Here is a 19,065-nt window from a genome sequence, read left to right on the forward strand (position 1 = left end):
TAGTCGGTCGACCGCATCCGGATGCATGTATATCCGGATATCCCAATCTTGCGGCCGCACAGAAGATTCTGAGGTGGCGAAGATGGAAGACGTTGACATGAACACGGTGACGGGGGAGGCCCTGAAGAAGCACCAGCTGCAGGAAGACTTTGACGCTGCGGAAGAAGAGATGGAAGAGGGCCGTGCGACGCCCGACCGCTCGATCGCCGCCTTCCAGCGCGTCCTGGCTTACCGTAGGCGCAGCGACGCCGACCATGGTCTCACCATCGCAACGTAGATGGGCCCGACGAAGACCTCGAAGCCGTGCACCGCGTCAAGGAACACGCCATCTACAAGCTTGGCCAGCTCTACACGCGCCATGGGTAGGCTTTTGCCTCATGGAACACGCGACTGACGCACCTTGTCGCAGGCGCGAGAAGGAGCTCGCGACGCTCTTGCAGAGCGTGCGACCGTTCTTCACCACGATCCCCAAGGCCAAGACGGGCAAGATCGGTATGATTTGCGCATGGTGTGCAATGGCCCACACTCACGATCGCGCCTCCTACTAGTGCGCACGATCATCGACATGGTCTCCAAGGTCGAGACTTTGGACCACCAAAAGTCGCTGCAGTTCCAAGCCGACCTCTGCGTCGACTCGATCGCGTGGTGCAACTTGGAGAAGCACACGTTTTTGCGCCAGCGCATTCAGGCCCGCTTGGCCTCCATGTACGCATGTCGTTCTCGTCGATCGATGGCCTTCACGGCGATACATGTAGCCTCTTTGAGCAAGCCAAGTACCAAACGGCGCTCGACTTGATCACGGACCTCCTCCGCGAAATCAAAAAGCTCGACGACAAGCAGCTTCTGGTCGAGATTCACTTGGTCGAATCCAAGCTCTTCCACGCGCTTCGCAACGTGCCCAAGGCCAAGGCGGCGCTCACGGCCGCGCGCTCGATCGCCAACTCGATCTACATTGTGCCCAAGATGCAGGCCAACATTGACCACATGTCGGGCATCCTCCACGCCGAGGAGCGCGACTACAAGACCGCGTACTCGTATTTCTTTGAAGCATTTGAAGCGCTCGCGCCCATCGACAAGACGGAGGCGCTCGCGTGCCTCAAGTACATGCTGTTGAGCAAGATCGCCAACGGCCACTCGGCCGACGTCCCTGTCATCGTCAACGGCAAGAACGCCATCAAGTTTTCCGGCATCGACGTCGAGGCGCTCAAGGCCATCGCCAAGGCGCACGACAAGCGGTCGCTCGAGCTCTTCCAGGCCGCGACGTCGCAGTATGCAGCCCGTACGTCGTCATGCTTTGGGACACGGGAATGCTGACGCTGTGTAGAGCTTGTGCAGGACCCGTTGATCAAGCACCATCTGGGCCTGCTCTACGAGAACCTCCTCGAATCCAACTTGATCAAGATCATCCAGCCGTATTCGTGCGTCGAGATTAGCCATGTGGCGACGTTGATCAAGCTTCCGTTGCCTCAAGTCGAAACCAAGTAGGACGCCAAGGGATGCGTTCGTGCGGCTCATGACGCGTAGGCTCTCGCAGATGATTTTGGACCACAAGTTCCACGGCATCTTGGACCAAGGCCGGGGGCAGCTCATCGTGTACGAAAGTGCGACCGAAGACGTACGTTGTCCTCGTACCCTGCTGTACTCTAAGTGGCGATAGAAAACGTATGCGGCGGGCCTCGGCGTCATCCAAAACGTCGGCAACGTGGTTGGCACGCTCTTCCGCCGGGCCGACAAGCTCTCGATGTAGGCAAGAAGGACACTATGAGCTGCGTTATCTAACTCGGCAACACGACGATGCGACGCCATCTGGTGCAACCTCTACAGAGCTGGCAAGGACACGGACGAGGACGCGAGCGGCGTCTCGGTCTGTCCGTGGACCCCCGCGTCTTCCGTGACAAAGTCGTCAATCGCGGCGCCCTCGTCGTGGTGCATGTCCCTACAAACAACGGCGATAACAATGAAAGTGGCAGCGAGAGGCGCGGACCGGAAGGCGTCCGACATGATGTTGATGGTCGAGTGGCGGTTCGGGATGCGGAAGCCACCGCGGTAGACGTATGGCGCGTTGGAATGCGGCGATTGAATGATGCGCCGCGCGTCGGCGTCGAGGACCGGGCTCTCGGCGCGGACACCAAAGCCCGTCGACGCGCCCGTGTCACGCCGCTTGCTGTGCGTACTCGGACTCTCGAGCGCGGTCGTGGGTCGCCCGCCCGCCGTCGACGACGGTCGCACTTGGCCTTGGAGCCGAATGGTCTCGAGAAAATGACCTACATCTTGTCTACTTCGACGCATTCAGCGATCGAATGACGCACCGTCGCCCTGGGGCTGATGGCCGTCTTCGGGGGCGACGCCACCGCCGCTGAGCGTCCGTCGGCTGATGGCGCCATCCAGCATATTGGCCAGCTACAACGACGCGTCATGTTTGGTCGATATCGCTGCGGTGGGCTACCGTCTGCATAAAGACTTCACGGCGGTCGATCGAGCCTTTATCAAACTGCTCGCCCGTGTTCTTGTTGTTGGACACTTTGGCCAGCATGCGCGTATTGAGCTTCTCGACAATGTCGAGCTGGAGCCGGACCATCTTGGCATCGAGTTCGGCTTGGCCGCGGATCTAGAGGCTCATGCAATGACACTACGCCGCTGGGAGGGGCACCTCTTTGTTGCTTGCAACTTTGAGCACTTCGTACTCGGCCTTGGCGCACACGAGGTCGGCAAAGAACTGCGCGTTCTTGACGAGGAAGTTCTGCTGCCGTTCGGAAAACTGCTTGCGATTGGTGCCGTTGTTGTCGGCGCGGCTCGAGGTTGCGGCCACCTGGTAGCATTGACATTGGTTTTGAAAATGATGATGATGATGTCGTAGTACCTTGCCTTCTTGGCGCGCGGAGATCTCAAACTTCCAGCACTCGGCGACGAACGCGTCACAGAGCGCGTCGAGCTCCTTGTTGAGCGTCGCGATCGTCATGTTGCGCGTGCTGGCCTTGGCGACCATCTCAGCAAACTTGGTTTGCTTCTCGTTGAACGCTGCATACAAGGCTTCGGTGCGCTCGCCCTCCTTGATGACTGCGTCGTTCAAGCGCGCGGCCGTCGCGCCAATCTCGGTCCGGTACTCGACTGCGTATGCATGACATTGTGAGCACAACTATAACTATATAGTACCTTGCATGGCGTTGATCTGCTCGTTAAAGTAGTCTTGCTTGCCCGCAAAGGTCTCGAACGTCGTGTGCATCGAGTCGAGAATCACTTGGGTGCTGCTCGCCTCGGTCGCGATTTGCGCAAAGGTCCTAATCATACACCATTGTTGTTAGAGTATTGCACAAGGAAAGATGACGGCGTTCGCACTGCTGGATGTCGGTCTGCGCCGCGTCGTACTCGGTGCGAAACGAAAGATTGCCTTGCTCGAGGTACGAGAGCTTCTCCTTGATGGCCGAGAGCGCAGCCTCCGTGTGCACTGTTCATTTAGGTGAATTTGGCTCGTTAAGGATCGATGGATAGATGCATGGATGGATACCTTTCATGCCCTCGGTCTCCAACTGGTGGTTCTCGACCTTGGTGCGCATCGCGGCAAAGTTCTTCTCCGTGTCCATCTTGTTGTCAACGACCGTCTTGATCAAGCTCGCGTGGGCGTCTTGGCCTTCCTTGATCTTGGCGCCGAGCCGCGTCGCGTCCTTCTTCAAATTTTCGGCGGCTTCGCGGGTCACGCGCTCAATGCCTATAAGATCGGATGGTCTCTCCTTAGTAGGACGCTCGATCGAACCTTCGTAAATCGTGGTGAAATTCGTATTGTAGATGATCTCCGTGTCGCTCACGTGCTGCGTGAGGTCGGAAATCTTCTTCTTGTTGTCCATGGCCGCGTGTTCGACGACATCGATGCGGTCGGCGTGTCGCTTGACGTCCACCGAGAGCGTCTCGACCGAGCACGCGACAAAGATGTCGTCAAGCCGCTTGATCTCTACGTCCCAGGCAGTTAGTTAATAGAGGCAGATCGATCGACAACCGTTGTGCAAGGCCTCGGCGCGCTGTTCAATGATTTCTTTGATCTGGTCCTCGGACTTTTGCTTGTTTTGAGCTGCGTCTTCAAACGCTTGGGCGAGGTCGGACGTGAACTGTTCGGCTTTGCCCTGCTTGTCCCCGAGCGCTTGGACTAGGCACCATACCGCGTTCCGTCCACGTTCCGATGCACTATATTATGGAAATGTACGCTTCTCCTTCATGACGCCTTGCTGCGTAATGATGGTTTGAATGTGCTGGTGCTCGGCCTGCGAGTTGCGCCGGAGCTCGTCGAGCATCTTTGCAAATTTGTCCTACGCGCGACCGTGCCTACGATGCTCGGACACCGCGATCGCACCTGCGTCTTGAGGATCTCTTCGATCTTGTCGCACATGATTTCGACGCGGTTTTGGGTCTTCTGGAGGGACTCGGCTTGGCTCGAGTTGATGTCTTCTTGCATGCTGCGCACCTAGATCGCCACGTCCTATCAGCCGACCTTATTCCTCCATGCGTCGACCATGTGGATTTCTTCTTGCGTCCGGCTAAAGAGGCCGCTAAACTCGTCTGAGAGCTTGTGGCTCTCTTGTTTGAGCAAGATGAGCGACTTTTGCTCAAACCCAATGAGTTCATTCTGCGTCACGCACGCGCGGAGGTCGTGCGTGAGCTTGTCCATGAGGATCTTGACGTTGCCTTCGTGCTTGGAGTTGCGCGCTTGGATGAGCGCGTCACGGCGCTTCATCTCGGCTTGGAGCCGCATCACGCTGCTCTTGGCCTCTTGCGAGTTCTCGCGCACGATCGCGCCCTCCGCCTACGCAGCGTACGACGGTGTGACGTCAGATCCTCTAGCATCTCGCACCCGCAGCTGCTCCAAGCTCACGATGATTGGCTCGAGAATCGCGTCCATCGTATCTTGCGAGTAGGCACTCGCGGCCACCGGCGGCGACGACGACGAAAGCGATGCGATGCCATGGATAGCATTGTCCGCCGTCGGCGTGGACGATGCTGGTGACGTGTCTTCCTGGATCGCGGCGACGTCGGGGGCGACGAGGGCCTCGCGGCGCGGTGGCGCTCGGTCTTGCAGTATGCTCGGCCGGCGGCGCATGCTTGCATCAAGCGCGGGCTTGGACGTCGCTGCTGCGCCCGCAAGTTCGTCGTCCTCGGCCTTGCTCGAGCGGCGTGACTTGGCGACGGTCTTGGCGGCGACATCCCGCCGCAGGATCACAATGTCCTTCTGGATCCCGTCGATGCCTTGCTTGATGTACTTGAACTGGTCCTTGAGGTTCTGGCACTCGACCATTGCCTCGGAGTTGTTGGCGATGTTTTGCATGGCGTCGCTGAGCCACGCGGGAATTTCGCCGTTGCCCATCTCGTTCTTCTCGAGGATCTCAATCTTCATGCGCAGCGTGAGGATGATGTCGAGCAGGCTCTCTTCGTTGAAGATGAGGTCCGGCGGGTACTTCCACTGCAGCGAGACCGGGTTCCCATTCATGCTGCTGGTCTTCCGGCTCTGGCTTTTCTGCGCCACTCGGCCGTTTCGCGCCTGAAACGACAAGCAAGAGGTGCGATGATGGAGGCTGCATTAGTCTCGTGGCTTATATCGATCGATATCGGGGACTGCGACGGCCCTCGAAGGCGATGGACGTAGGAGCGCTTAGAACATGCTCATGCCACGCTCGCCGTGGCCGCGCGGCAGCTTGATCTTGGCCGCGTTCTTCTCGACAGCGTCAAGCGTGTACGCGTAGTGGTCCCCGACGCTCTCAAGCGTGCGCTGGAGGTTAAAGTACCACTTGACGTCGACGGCCGCGACGTACGAGACGAGGTCGGCGAGGGGCGTCGCCGACGACGCCGTCGTCTTGTCCGCATCGACGGTCGACTTTTTGGTCACGTCGCCGTCCTTGCCGCCGACCTCGGCCGTCGTCGAGATTGTATTCGTCTTTTCCGAAGCGTGCTTGGCCGCAAACTTCTCGTACGCGGTCGCGCGCTGCCAGTAGTAGTCGGTCATGCCATCCCACGCCTTCTGGAGCGCGGTGCGGCTGGCGCTGATCTGGAGCTGCACCGACTTTTGGACTTCGACGCCAAAGTTGTTGCCGTCCGCGACCTTGGGGACGAGAAGCTGGATCCAGCGCTCGAGGCTCTGCATCTTCTGGATCGCAATGTGGATCTCGTCGAGCACGATCTGGATCAGATGGACGAGGCGCGCGTTCGATGGCGCGTCCAATGTCACGAGCGGGGCGAAGGCCGCGTAGGCCTGCGCAGGCGAAGACGCGGGGAACTCGCGCGCGAGGACCTCGGCGATCCGGTCCATGTGCATCGGGATCTCGTCGAGGACCTTGGTCGCGATCGCCGTCGTCGCCGCTACGCGCTTCTCCATCGTCGTCGTCGAAAAGGCAAAAATACAATCTGCGGTGCAATGGATTTGAGGCCGTCCATACAAACATCAAGACAATGAAATTCGAAACCCAACTCAATTTTCATGATTTCGGATCGGTCGCCACTCGTCACGACCATGCATCGCCAGCTCGACGACGCCTGCGTGCTCTCGCTCCTCCAGCAGGCGAGTACCGTTCATGCGCGAGGGCGAGTAGTAAGCGTCGTACGGAGCCATGAGTCGGCCATGGCGCCGTGGCCAGTCATGGCCAGTGCCAGGTCCGATGGACCAAGGGATCTGTCGCCTGCCCATATACCTGTAGCCGAGATATTCCTGCTCGTGAGCATCGGTGCGCATACGCCAGCCACGTCGGCGAGATGAACATGCGGGTGGATTATCACTGCTACGAATGCGTGGACTCATTTCGGTGTCGTTGGACTCGCAGTGTGAAGGAGATCCACGATGCGATAGTCGTCCTTGAAGCGGGGAAGCGCGGGGTACCGGTCCGGGTGCAGGAGGTGCGCGAGGATCTCGAGGCCGTCCACAAGCGCCGGCGAAGCGCCGCTAAAGAGGCGGTTCGCATCAAAGATAAAGACGCGGCCGGACTGCACAGCAGGAATGTCTTGAAACCCCTTCTTGGACGGCAGCAGCGCGAAGCTTTCCTTGATGCTCCGCGCCAAGTCAAAGCCGCAGGGCATGATCACAAGGGCTTCGGCGCCCGCGTCGGCCACGTGGCTCCAGTCGATCGCGACCGAAAACGTCTCGGGTGCTGCGAGCGGGTCGTAGCCGCCCGCAAGCGTCACAAGCTCGGGCATCCAATGGCCAGCATTGTAGATTGGATCGAGCCACTCGACGCACACGGTCTTGAGTGGATGGCAGCCGTCGAGGGCAGAGACGACGGCGTCGACGCGACCCTTCATACTGGCGACCATGGCCTGGCCGCGGCCTGCGACGCCGCACGCTGTGGCGATGGCCATGACGTCCTTGTACAAGCCTTGGAGCCCGCGCGCAGTCAAGTAGACGATCTTGGTCCGGACACCAAGCTTTTCGAGGACGGGCAGGACGTTGGCCGGCCCAATTGCGCATACCTCGCACAGATCTTGGAGCAAGACAATGTCTACGTCGCCCAGAAGCGCCTCGTTGATCTCGTACAGCGGCGTGCCAGAAGTAGCGCTGTCACTCACGAGCTGGTCAATGGCCCCGGACGAGTGCGTCGCCGAGTCAAAGACGCACCGAATGACCTTGGGCTTGGCCAGCGCCTCTTTGGGAAACTACGCATCCGTGAGTGCGTGCGAGAAGTGGTGACGTACTTGGCACTCGAAGGTGACGCACGAGAGGAGGTCGGCGAGCCCGAGCTCGTAGCAGATCGTTGTCCCCGCTGGCAAAAACGACGCGATCTTCATCGTTCGACGAAAATGCAAAGTGGCAAAACGAATATCAACTACCGGGTTTGAACCGGTGACCTTCTCGGTGTAAACGAGACGTGATAACCACTACACCAAGCTGATATCTGACGCCTTGTCCAAATTGTGAGATATTAAATAGTTTTATTTTGTATTTAATTGCGTTTAGTGAGCTTTGGATGAAAGGAATTATGAGCAGCCTACCTTCTTCTAGTCATATTGGATGTTGTGAAGCCATGCTGCCGTCACCATGTCTGCGACTGGTATAATGTATACCAGACTGAAAGTGAAGAGGTTGCGCCTCGAAAACAAGTGACTAAATCCACGCAACCATACCATGCCCTGTCGCTCTGCTCGGCGACCATCGTGCATGCATGGGAGCCCACGATGACCACAGCAGACGTCCGACGTGATGCAATCGAGCGATCTTCAATGTGCACGTGTCTATGGCTCCATGGGGGCGACACCGCTTGCTTGCGTCGACGCGGAGCTGGTCGATACGACCAATTGGGTGTTTTTAGTTACCTATCTGATATTCCCAGCTCGTGTTCTTCATGACCCAATTGTGATTTCGCCACGGAGGAGGTCAGACGATGCTCTCTCGCGTGAGTCGTCGCGTCCTCGCCCGCGCGGTGCGCCCCGCGCTTGTGACCAGCGTCGACGTCGATCCAATCGAGGGTACGCTGGCGACGCCGCTCCGCCTCTTTGCCTTCCGGCATAACGCCATCGTGCAAAAGCCGCCAGAACTGCACGCCGACGGCCCACTCGAGCGCCTCCAAGCGCTTCGCATCCAGCTCCACCGCGCCTTTTGCGACGAACAGCTCCAAGACACGATCGCGCACGCGTCCGACCTCTCGAGCGATGGCCTAGTCGCTCTTTTGGAGCCCGAGGTGGCGTTGCCGGCCGGCGAAGTCCGGCAGGCGTACGAGTTTGACCGGAGCGCCGGCATCCCAAACTCGAGCTTTGCGCAGTTGGGCCAGCACCTGTACACTGCAACCAACGAGGCGGCGCTTCGCAGCGAGTGGCAGCACGACGCGCGCGCCTTCCACGCCGTCGCCATCACGTGTGCGTGTTAGGAGGTGTGTATAATGTACTTCAATAGTGACGCTATGATCAAACGCACGCATCTCTACACTGTCCTCTAGCCTCGATCATCCGATTGTGCTAGCCCAACAGCTCCTTCTTCCACTTGGCCACGAGTGCTTGGGACGCGTTGGCCACGTGCTCGGACGGATGCTTTCGCAGCTTGTTGATGCTCCGCCCGAGGCCCGTGGCCTTGAGCGTCTCGACCGTCAGCCGCATCGTGTTGAGCGCCGTGAGCATATCCAGCGCCACAAACTCGTCGAGCGCCTTCATGTCGGTTGTCGCTTCCAAAAGCGCAAGAATGCGCGACAAGTCGGCGCCCTACACACCATCAGCGTCGCTACGTCAAGCGTCCAGCGTATCCGCGAGCGTACGAGCAGTGGCGTGGCGGCTTCGACGGTCGCGGCTTTTGCCAGCACTTCCCGAACACTCGCCTTCATGCGGCTGCGCTTGAGATCCGACTCTAAATGCTCGGCGCTCGCTACGCGCTGCACAGGACCGTATGAGATACCATGGACGCGGCGAGAGATGGCACGTACGCGCTCGTGCTCGGTGGCCGCGAGGCGCTCGAGGTGCTGCAAAATCGACGCGTCGGCAAGCGCTGGCGCATACCCATTGAAGCGCGGCTCCGAGAGCGTGAAGAGCGCAGCCGCGGCCTTGTGCACGAGTTCTTCGGACGTCTCCGTCTCGCGCTGGCGCCACCCGCCGTCCGGCTGTTGGACGCAGAGCATGAAGGCCATGGCGCGCTCGAGCACGGCCTTGGGCGTCGGCTGGAAGCACTTGAGCGCCTACGCACCCCACCACACATTGAGCACTAGGCTAGCCACAGAGGCACTGTGTACGCGGGCAAAGACGCCGAGTAGGTGCACGTCGCTGCGAGCCAAGTGCGTATCAAAGTGCTGCACCATGAAGTGGTACTCGTGCGGCAAGAGGTCCTATAGCGGCGATGATATCGTCTTCGTAAGTTAGGGCGATCGTACAAGCGCCAGCTGCAACGATCCGTGGTGGGTCAGTGTCAGCACGAGACGTGCCACGAGGTAGCACTGGTCCAAGTACTCTCTGTCCGTGAGCTCATGCGGCGGCGCATATGGATACAGCGTCACGACCCATTTCAACACCTATGCACAGAGGATTTCGTGGTGAGAGAAGTCATACGGAAGCGCGTACGCTGGCGTAGGTGCAGCCGATGAAGATGTCGAGGCGCGCTGCAAACCACGTGAGTGTGAGTGCGTTCGTGAGCTTTTGATAGCACGACTGCTTCGAGTCCGAGTGCGCGCACGCGGTCGCGGGGTCCCACCCAAAGTAGTCCTAGCCCAAAGTTACTCTTCACGGCCGCGATATGGCTTGCGAATGCGAGGTACCATGGGTGTGTACGGCGTCATTTGGTTGCTCAGAAAGTAGCGCAGCTCGAGGAGCCGAGGATGCTGCATGTGGCAACAGCTAAATGTGTAGGCCGACGAGATGCAGTCGAGCACCTGCAGCCATACGCTATGAGGATACACATCATACAAGCGACGGGCGCGTACTTGCAATGGCGTCGGCGCGGTGCCGGGCACCCACTCGGGCAGGACGGGTGTGTCGAGGTACTGGCTCGCGAGCTGCCGCGCAAACACCAAGACCGTGCGATGCACATCGCGCTCGGCCGTGATCTCGGCAAGGTCGCAGAGGTACTGTATTGCGTCGAGACCGCAGATGGCAAACACGTCTGGCGCCTTGGCGATCTGGTAGAGGTACCGGAGGCCGGGAATGAGCGCCGCCGATCGCATCTCTGCCTTCCACACTGGCTCCTTGACGATCGTGCTCGCATCCGCTGCCATGCTCGAGCGCTGCAAGATGCTGTGCATGATGCGCTTTACGAGATCCTTGTGGTGCGTCAAGCTCAAGCTCAGCGTCTTCTCGACGTGCTGGCGCACCACCTTGAGGCTGCGCGCGTCCGCGTTGTCCTTGTTCTTGAGCATGAAGGCTTCAATGCACTCCTTGATCTTCGCCTCGAGCTCCGGAGACACAACCTTTGGCGCGATGATGATGGACGTTCCGCCCGCGCCCATGCGCGTCCACATGCCATTCGCCATCGCAACGGCAATATGACCTCTCGGATCCGATACTTTGGAAATATATCATGCCACACAGGAACCCACTAAATTCGGCACCTTGCCCTTGCCGATGGCTAAACCCACGCCACCACCGGTATCGCCTGGCGAATGTGCGGTGGTCTTTCATTTGGAGATGGTCACCCGTGTCGACTTGGAATTCCCACGTAGTAGTAGTGTGCACTGGGATACGTTTCGCGCGGCGCGGACAGGTGTGGTCGATGGAAGTGGCGTGCATTTAGCTGGAGACGAAGCAACAAACGCTGCCATGCTGAACTGTCCTCGCAATGGACCCCGAGCGAATAAGGCTCGGCCATGTTGCAAGCAATGACGGACCCGCTCTTGCAGCTCATGGGTCAAGCGTGGAGGAAACTCTGCGATGTTTTGGTGTGCAGTGGGTGGACATTAAAATCGGCACGTGCCGAATGCAAATGGATGTGGGATCGCGGTTTTATCCCACAACGAAGATTGATGTCCGTCGACGCCCCCGACGCCACGGCCGTGAACGAGCTCTTCCACGCGGACAAGCACCTGGTCGAGATCCTCGAGGAAGAGGAGCTCACGGAGGATGCGCTGGACCGCTTCCGCGCGCTCGTACGTGCCATGCGCGTCCGATCGATACCCATCACGCCCATGCCCATGTAGCTGGATCCGTACCAGGAGCAAGGTGGCCTTCTCGACCCCATCCTCCGGGACATGGTCAACCCCGTCATGACTCGCATCCGCTCCGTGATCCACCTGCTGCAGACGTCGTCCGAGGGCAACACGGTGGCGTTCCCGTTCCAGGTGCTCCAAGATCCGGCCCAGCGCGATTTGCTCCACCGGTCGTGCCAGGTCATCTACCTGCTCTGCAAGGTCCGCGGGTACGCAGGATTCCACGGAGCTGAACACGAATACAAGGACGTTCCCGTAGGTACAAGACGATCGTGAAGCTCCTGTCGCACGAAGTCTCGGAGTTTGAGCCTGTGCTTCTGCTCTTGCAGTCACAAGACCGCGACGACTGCGCGACGTGGGAGATCCGGTACGCCTTCGATATCGCCTTGCCATACAAGGATGTATACGCAGCTGCGTAGATATGTCCTCTTGCTCTGGCTTTCGATCTTGGCCCTCGTGCCCTTTGACCTGAAGACGGTCGACTCGTCCATGAGCGGGCACGAGACAAGCGATACGGTCGCGATCGTGGGCAACATCATCACGATTTGCAAGACGTATCTCCAAGACAGCGGCGCAACGCAGCAAGCCGCTGCGCTCTGCCTTGCCCGTCTGTTGAGGTGCCATTCGGATGCATCGAGCCAGCTCCTGCATGACGTTGTCTAGCCGTCCGGACATGGAGCAGCGGTACCTCAAGATGTTTCTCGCGTACGTCAAGGACGAGTTTGAAGCTTTTTGCGCACCGCACGTTGCCGACATTTCTCCGACCCAAGCGCGCATGCGCCAGTACCGTATTACGGGTACGCTTTGTATCGATATATCAAGTGTACACGACGAACTCATGCGCCACAGGCATCATGCTCAGCCTCTCGTACATTTGCAAGTTTACGCCGCGGGAACAGCACATCGTGCTCATGGGCGACTACTTTGGCCACGTCATGCGCGTCGTCGAGACGATCCAGGCGCACGACGCCGATACGGTCGTCAGTAGCACGCTGCACCGAAAGCTAAGTACGAAGCTGCTGCAACGTATGGGCCTCCTGTACCTCCCGCCCAAGGTCCTATTTCTTGTCATGAGTGTATCTCTCAAACACTAAATAGGTGATGGCATGGCGCTATGCCCGCGGGTTGCGGTCGCTTGAAGTCAACTTGAACCTTGCGGGCGGCGCCCCAACACCGCAAGCCCCGACTGTCACCAACAACAATGACGACGAAGACTTTGAAGTCCCGGAAGAGCTCGAGCAAGTCGTCGATGTTCTCCTCTGTGGCCTTCGTGACCGCGACACGGTTGTGCGCTGGTCTGCCGCCAAGGGCATTGGCCGCATCACCGCGCGTCTCCCATACGAATTCGCCGATGACATTGTCCAGTCTGTCTTGGAGCTCTTCGTTCCCAGCGAATCGGACAGTACGCGCGATCTTTCAGTGCAAAGATGCTCACTTTCTGTGTCTAGCGGCGTGGCACGGCGCGAGTTTGGCGATTGCAGAGTTGTCGCGCCGCTGTGTCTTGCTCCCGCAGCGCCTCCCAGAGGCTGTCCGTGTCGTCGGCCTCGCACTCATGTACGATGTGCGCCGCGGGGCGCACAGCATCGGCGCCCACGTTCGCGATGCGGCCTGCTACGCGGTACGTTGTCCCTGGCTCTCCAATGTGTTCTATGCATGGATATGTGTAGTGCTGGTCGTTTGCACGCGCGTACGAGCCGGCGCTGCTCTTGCCGTACCTCCAAACAACGTTGGCGCCCATCATGCTCACCGTATGTGCGTTTGATCGGGAACTCAACTGTCGTCGCGCTGCGTCCGCTGCGTTTCAGGAGAGCGTTGGTCGGCAGGTAGCCTCCGCCTTCAAGTCAAGAAGAGCCACATAAGCCTGCCCTTAGGGTGTCGCCAACTTTCCCCATGGTATCGACCTCCTGACAAAAGCCGACTACTTTACGCTGGCGTCTGTCACGCATGCGTACTTGGGCGTGAGCTTGTCGATCGCCCAGTACCGCGAATACCGCTACGCGCTCATCGACCATTTGGCCAGCACCAAGGTTGGCTTGCATCATGCACGCATGTATTGTAATAGTGGTGTTATACTGTATACCAGGTGTACCATTGGGACGTGCAAATCCGCGAGCTCGCGACCAAGTCGCTCGGACAACTCTGCGCCTTGGATCCTGCGTATGCAGTGACCAACGTGCTTCCCGCGCTGCTCACAGCGAGTATCTCTCCGCTCGTGGACGTTATCGTGCGTCATGGCGCTACGATGGCACTCACCGAGGTCCATAGCCATGCAATATCTCCTATTTGTCTATACGATTGGATTCGTAGGTGACGCTGCAGCTCGCTGCGGTCCCCGCCTTCCTGGACGGCGAAAGCATTCGCCGGTTCAAGGTCATTCCGATCGAAATGGACAAGCGGCGGCTGTACCGCGGTCGTGGCGGTGAAATGATCCGTGCGGCCGTCTGCCGCGTCATCGACGCCGTCAGTCGCATGGGCTGGGGCGTGTCGCTCGTCGTGCTCAAAAAGTATCTTTCAACGCTCGAAGGTCGCTTCGCGAGCCGCACGTGCACACGAACTCATGTGGTTTTGGATGGGACGCGTAGAATGCATCAAGCACCCGAACGAAGACGTCCGATCGGCGGCCATTGACGCCTACGACAGCCTCGCAACGCGCTACTTGACGAAGCTGCTTGCCAAGCCGGGCTCGGACGCGGCCTTGTTTGTCACTGCGATCGTACCGCGCTTCCTCGCCAACGTGTCGTCCGGTCCCAAACAGTACATCACGATGCGACGGGATTTTGTATCAATCTATATACTCTTAGGTTGCTGAACCCGAACGTGGCGACGCGCCGTGGCTTTCTTCGCGTGCTTGGTACAGCGACACATGCTCTCGGTCGCATCCATTGATGCGGCGTTTAGGGCTCTCTCCGTATGTGATGCTCCAGCCGCATGCGGCTGCTTGCATCGATATCTTTGTCGTTACCGCTGTTGCCTCGCTGCACACGACTGACGAGCAAGACGCCGAGTCGCGCGTCGCGGCCATCCAAGCGCTTGTCGACTACACGACTCGCAATCGATCGGAGCTCGAAGCAGCGACACTGGAGCGTATTCTGGATGCGCTCTTGCGCTGTGCAGACGAAGATTACGGCATGGACAAGCGCGGTGATGTGGGGTCGTGGGTCCGAAAGGAAGCGATGACGGCGTTGGCGTCGATTGCGACGACGTTCGCGCGGCCCATGGCGATGCTAGCGACCGACGACGTTGTCACGATTCCTGGTTTTGGGGCAGGTCGCGTCGTTGACCGCCGAGTCTTGTCGGGCACGTCCAGTGTCGTTCACGTTCAGTTTGAAGCACCGTCCCCGAGCTTCTTTTACTTTGCACCCAACGGCATTGGAATCTTCAACAGCAAGCGCGTTGCGCTGCGTGACGACGCGGCCGACTCGCCGATGCTACCCGTGCTCGCCGAGCGGATTCGGTCGTTGGACGCGTGTTTGCCGCACGCGGTGCAGTTTCCGCCAAAGCTCATGCACCGCTTTGTACGTTCCATACTGTCTCTCGGTCCCTTCATGTTGGCGCTTCCTAGTGCAACGTTCTCGTCAAGCAGCTCAGCGAGAAGCTCGACACGATTCGATCGGTTGCAGGCAATATCCTGTATCAGCTCTTGCGCCACGAGCCGCTGATCGAAGGCATCGCGGATCGCCCTGCCCTCGAGCGCGTCCTCGGCGACGGGTCGGTCAACTGGGCCATGGCCCACGAGACGTTCCCAATCGTCATTCAGGTACACGCGTGCGTGTTGTTGTCCTTGTCGTTACGAGAACACGATGCACCTAGTTGCTGGACAGCCCCGAGTTTATGGCGCCCGTCGTCGCGGGCCTCGTGATTAGCGTCGGCGGACTCACCGAGAGTGTCGTACGATACTTCTTCTCGAATATGAGGCATCATGAGGCGGTAGGTGAAAGCGTCGAAGAGCGCGACGCTCGGATGGCTCAAGGCGCACGTCAAGCAACAAGACTTTCGTATTGCGTCGCAGTTTGCGTACCGGTGCCTCGAGCTCTTTGATGTGCACACGTCGGAGGACCGCGTGGTGATCCCGCTCCTCAAGACTTTGTCGGTGTGTCTGGAAGCCCAAGCCTTCGCCTTCCTCCACAAGGATGGGCCTCTCTTTGGCAACGCCGTGTACGACGCCGTGCGCATTCAAATCAGCAAGTCGTCCGACTTGCACAAGATCAGCGCCGGTCTCTCTGGTGCGCGCACCATGCATGTCATCGGGATATAGCAAAAGTGACTAGTGCTCGTGGGGCTGCTTCCGAGCGAAGTGTCGGTCGAGCAGCGCGCCTTTCGTGGTCTCGCCGTCTTTCTGGGCCATCGGTTTCCCAAGGTCTCGACTCAGCCCTCGTGGTACACACCAATAATAGTATGGTACATTAGGTGCGCAAACTCACGGCCGAGAAGCTCTACACGCGCCTGCTCATGCACGAGGAGCTCGTGGACGAAGCGACGGTATAGACACCCCACAAAAACGTCCATGCGGCTCATGCGTTGCGCCTAGTATGAGGCCGTCTTGGGCACACTGAGCGAGACGGCGTGGGACGGAGATGTACGTTGAGCGCCTTATCGGCAGAAGCATGAACGACCGCCTCTGTAGATCAACGGTGCTCGCACCCAGCGCGACAAGCTCCTGGATCTTCTTGGCTTGGAGAAGATTGCCAAGCGGTACAAGCCCGCATGCGCGACTCTGCGGTGTGACGACGGTGGTTTGTGTCTAGAACGACCGAGGCCAAGGTGGTGGCGGCGCCGGCGCCGGCAGTCAACTCGTACGAGTCGCTCGTCAAGGAGATGGGCTACTAAGACGTCGGTCGATGCTGGGTATTCTACTCGTCTCTGCAATAATACGTACGCACGGCTTGATTACATTTACTATCTTCTACGCCGATTCGCTGCGGCGGGCAATCTCAGCAAGGAGCTCCTTGGTCGAGAGCGTCTCGAGGTTGACGGCCTCAACGTTGAGCCAGTCGACGGGGTTCTTGAGGACTTCGAGCGTCCGCGCTTCCCACGAGCCTTCCTTCGGGATGTTCATGTACTCCCAGCGGGCCGTGAGCGGCAGCGACATGAGAATCGACTCGATGCGCGAGCCGGGCACGTTGAGGCCAAACTTGGTGCCACGGTCGTACATGACGTTGAACTCGACGTACCGGCCGCGACGCACCTGCTGCCAGTCCTTCTGCGCCTGCGTGAACGGCATGTCCTTGCGCTTGAGCATGATGGGCACATAGGCATCCAGCATCGAGTTGGCACACGACCGCGCCATCTGGAACGTCTTCTCCATGTCCTTGTCCATGTCGTCGTAGAAGAAGCCGCCAATGCCACGGTGCTCTTGACGGTGCGGGATGTAAAAGTACTTGTCGCACGTCTCCTTCATCTGCGGGTAGTAGCTCTTGTCGTGCTTGTCGAGCGCAATCTTGTAGACGGCGTGGAAGTGGCGCGCGTCCTCCTCAAAGAGGTACGCGGGCGTGAGATCGGCGCCACCGCCAAACCACGCGAGCTTCTTGGGCTTGCCGGCTTCGTCGAGGCGACCGGTCTCGACTTCAAAGTACCGGTAGTTGAGGTGCATCGTCGGCGCCATCGGGTTGCGCGGGTGGATCACGAGCGAGACGCCGCAGGCAAAGAACGGCAGCGGCTTGTTGACCTCGAGGTTGCGGCCCTGCGAGTTCATCTGGGCAACCGCGCCCTTCTTGAGGTCGCCGTGGATGACTGAGACGTTGACACCGGCCTTCTCAAACACCTTGCCGTCCTGGATGACGCGCGAGCGGCCGCCACCGCCGTGGCCATCGCGTTCCCACTCGTCCGTGCGGAACTTGGTGCCATCGATGGCCTCCATGCCGGTGCAGATCTCGTCCTGGACGCGCAAGATCATGGCCTTCATGCGCTCGCGCATCGGCGCGGTCGTGTCAAACTCGATCGAATCGGCCGGCGTCTTGTCCGCCGACAAGGGCGCGAGGAGGAAGTCCTTGGCGTCGACCTTCTTGGCCTGCGCCGGCGCGTTGCTAGCGCCGAGGGCCATGCCCATGCCCATGGCGGCGACGGCGAGCGTCGGGTTGACGCGGCGAAGGTGGGCGACACGGCCAAACATGCTCAGGGGCTGCTTGGTGGCAGATCTAAAAATGACGGGCGTAGTCGTCTGTGTGGTCAACCCACAGAGGTCCAGCAAAGTGCGTTTGCTACAAAGCGCAGTATTTTTCATTAAGTACGACCGTACTTAAGCGTAGAAAGGCGCGGGGTGTTATGGACACGACCGCAGATGTCCGTTCTTTGCAAGTAGACTTCGCAATGTGCTTGTCTTCGTGCAGCCCCATAGACAAGTTGTCTCTCTTTAGGCTATGGTATCGGCGAAGCGAGTCGCCGCGGCGGCGCGCACGGCCGGTTGGCGCGGTGGGCTGCGGCATCCGGATGAAGGAAGAATCCCTCTGCGGGACGGACGCAATGCTGGGACTCGCGACCTTCATATTATGCACGCTGCGTGGTTATGCAGCGCAGGTACATGGATGCCGCAGCAAGCGAGGGCACCTTCAAAGAGTCGTCATTGACGAACGTAGCGACATCCGTTCGTTCGATGGTTCGTTGCCGGAGTCGGCGCAGAAAGGTCGTGTCGGGCGACTTCACTTGCCATCGGTCGGGCGTCTACTGTAGTACGCAGGACGCCAAGGGTGCATGAACGATCGAGAACCGAGCGTCGCGACAGAGCGTGGGACATGCAATCACGGCGACGAGGGTGTCGAAGCCTTCCACAGCACAAGGAGCACAAGGCCAAACGGTGGCCGCGAGAGGACAAGGCCGAGCCAAAGGTCCGATTTGTGGGCAGTTGACGGCAGTTGATGCAAGGCGGCAGGGGATGCGCGGTTTGGCGTCCGGCGAGACATGTCTGGACCCAAAGTTGAAGTTGGACAACGCAGCGACGATCGCAACCATCACCAAGTTGGTGCTCCTTGCGTTCGAGATGTCCATGCTTGGTGCTCCTACATTCCAGGGGACGCTGTGCTCAACACGACCAGCATGAGGAGGGCGATGATATGTGTAGCGTAGGCTCAACGTGCCAGCACCGTTTCGCATCACAGACAGGATACCGCGTTCATCGGACATCCACGCAAAGACGGGGCCCATGGGCGGGACCAACGCTGGCCACCACGAGCCGACTCGAGACAATTACCAGCCCTTTGACGGACCACCAACTTCTGCTCGAGCGTGCCTCCTCGGTATGCTCATGTCGTTGGTCTTGGCACTCGCGTCAACCTCAAACCCAAGAGGCTCAGGCTCTGAACGCCGCTGACCGTTGCGCACGTCGCGACGATTTGCCTCGTTGTCCGTTCGAGTCGACGGCAGAGCGGGTCCATACAGATTAGATCTTAGCCGGCTATGGGCATCTGACCATGCGCTGAGCCTTGCAGCATGAGCAAGTTCAGCCCTTCGGCACGTCAATGTGTCCATTGATGCTATGCGCATTGCCGGG

The 19,065-nt window shown here is 59.1% G+C and overlaps 8 protein-coding genes and 1 non-coding gene across 9 annotated transcripts; 3 read left to right on the top strand and 6 right to left on the bottom strand.

Annotated features, from left to right (window-relative positions):
* The first annotated feature begins 41 nt into the window (after nucleotides 1-41).
* On the top strand, nucleotides 42-1,823 carry SDRG_05646 (26S proteasome regulatory subunit N6). Its single transcript, XM_008611374.1, has 8 exons — nucleotides 42-233; nucleotides 278-362; nucleotides 410-492; nucleotides 549-705; nucleotides 756-1,279; nucleotides 1,325-1,481; nucleotides 1,525-1,615; nucleotides 1,658-1,823. The coding sequence occupies exons 1-8, from the start codon at nucleotides 83-85 to the stop codon at nucleotides 1,745-1,747; spliced, it is 1,338 nt and encodes a 445-aa protein (XP_008609596.1). The 5' UTR covers nucleotides 42-82; the 3' UTR covers nucleotides 1,748-1,823.
* On the bottom strand, nucleotides 1,748-5,517 carry SDRG_05647 (hypothetical protein). Its single transcript, XM_008611375.1, has 15 exons — nucleotides 4,841-5,517; nucleotides 4,502-4,792; nucleotides 4,343-4,453; nucleotides 4,196-4,298; nucleotides 3,992-4,138; nucleotides 3,752-3,946; nucleotides 3,506-3,706; nucleotides 3,337-3,445; nucleotides 3,154-3,278; nucleotides 2,861-3,108; nucleotides 2,651-2,809; nucleotides 2,447-2,608; nucleotides 2,310-2,400; nucleotides 1,985-2,264; nucleotides 1,748-1,936 (listed from the first exon to the last, which is right to left on the bottom strand). The coding sequence occupies exons 1-15, from the start codon at nucleotides 5,471-5,473 to the stop codon at nucleotides 1,819-1,821; spliced, it is 2,973 nt and encodes a 990-aa protein (XP_008609597.1). The 5' UTR covers nucleotides 5,474-5,517; the 3' UTR covers nucleotides 1,748-1,818.
* A 27-nt stretch (nucleotides 5,518-5,544) lies between these two features.
* Nucleotides 5,545-6,389, bottom strand: SDRG_05648 (hypothetical protein). Its single transcript, XM_008611376.1, has one exon. The coding sequence runs from the start codon at nucleotides 6,353-6,355 to the stop codon at nucleotides 5,636-5,638; it is 720 nt and encodes a 239-aa protein (XP_008609598.1). The 5' UTR covers nucleotides 6,356-6,389; the 3' UTR covers nucleotides 5,545-5,635.
* Nucleotides 6,390-6,437: 48 nt separating this feature from the next.
* On the bottom strand, nucleotides 6,438-7,830 carry SDRG_05649 (hypothetical protein). Its single transcript, XM_008611377.1, has 2 exons — nucleotides 7,663-7,830; nucleotides 6,438-7,623 (listed from the first exon to the last, which is right to left on the bottom strand). Exons 1-2 carry the CDS (start codon nucleotides 7,753-7,755, stop codon nucleotides 6,772-6,774), a joined length of 945 nt encoding a protein of 314 aa, XP_008609599.1. The 5' UTR covers nucleotides 7,756-7,830; the 3' UTR covers nucleotides 6,438-6,771.
* On the bottom strand, nucleotides 7,788-7,860 carry SDRG_05650. The gene has a single exon. It is a non-coding gene; the product is annotated as a tRNA-Val (tRNA).
* A 422-nt stretch (nucleotides 7,861-8,282) lies between these two features.
* On the top strand, nucleotides 8,283-8,877 carry SDRG_05651 (hypothetical protein). Its single transcript, XM_008611378.1, has one exon. It carries the CDS (start codon nucleotides 8,349-8,351, stop codon nucleotides 8,829-8,831), a length of 483 nt encoding a protein of 160 aa, XP_008609600.1. The 5' UTR covers nucleotides 8,283-8,348; the 3' UTR covers nucleotides 8,832-8,877.
* Nucleotides 8,878-8,919: 42 nt separating this feature from the next.
* SDRG_05652 (hypothetical protein) lies at nucleotides 8,920-10,910 on the bottom strand (the record flags this gene model as incomplete). Its single annotated transcript, XM_008611379.1, has 8 exons — nucleotides 8,920-9,159; nucleotides 9,213-9,326; nucleotides 9,378-9,626; nucleotides 9,681-9,773; nucleotides 9,819-9,956; nucleotides 10,006-10,146; nucleotides 10,200-10,313; nucleotides 10,365-10,910. 8 exons carry the CDS (start codon nucleotides 10,908-10,910, stop codon nucleotides 8,920-8,922), a joined length of 1,635 nt encoding a protein of 544 aa, XP_008609601.1.
* Nucleotides 10,911-11,388: 478 nt separating this feature from the next.
* SDRG_05653 (hypothetical protein) lies at nucleotides 11,389-16,474 on the top strand. The gene is made up of 23 exons (XM_008611380.1): nucleotides 11,389-11,522; nucleotides 11,574-11,791; nucleotides 11,842-11,949; nucleotides 12,002-12,199; nucleotides 12,246-12,379; nucleotides 12,432-12,637; nucleotides 12,681-12,984; nucleotides 13,031-13,200; nucleotides 13,250-13,405; nucleotides 13,454-13,609; nucleotides 13,666-13,839; nucleotides 13,890-14,106; nucleotides 14,165-14,336; nucleotides 14,384-14,433; nucleotides 14,481-15,097; nucleotides 15,145-15,339; nucleotides 15,393-15,470; nucleotides 15,514-15,805; nucleotides 15,851-15,939; nucleotides 15,990-16,061; nucleotides 16,111-16,158; nucleotides 16,207-16,274; nucleotides 16,328-16,474. Exons 1-23 carry the CDS (start codon nucleotides 11,400-11,402, stop codon nucleotides 16,407-16,409), a joined length of 3,927 nt encoding a protein of 1,308 aa, XP_008609602.1. The 5' UTR covers nucleotides 11,389-11,399; the 3' UTR covers nucleotides 16,410-16,474.
* Nucleotides 16,440-17,790, bottom strand: SDRG_05654 (coproporphyrinogen III oxidase). Its single transcript, XM_008611381.1, has one exon. The coding sequence runs from the start codon at nucleotides 17,689-17,691 to the stop codon at nucleotides 16,486-16,488; it is 1,206 nt and encodes a 401-aa protein (XP_008609603.1). The 5' UTR covers nucleotides 17,692-17,790; the 3' UTR covers nucleotides 16,440-16,485.
* Between the last annotated feature and the right edge of the window lie 1,275 nt (nucleotides 17,791-19,065).

The sequence above is a fragment of the Saprolegnia diclina genome (genome assembly GCF_000281045.1).
Source record: "Saprolegnia diclina VS20 unplaced genomic scaffold supercont1.15, whole genome shotgun sequence".
NCBI classification, from domain to species: domain Eukaryota; phylum Oomycota; class Saprolegniomycetes; order Saprolegniales; family Saprolegniaceae; genus Saprolegnia; species Saprolegnia diclina.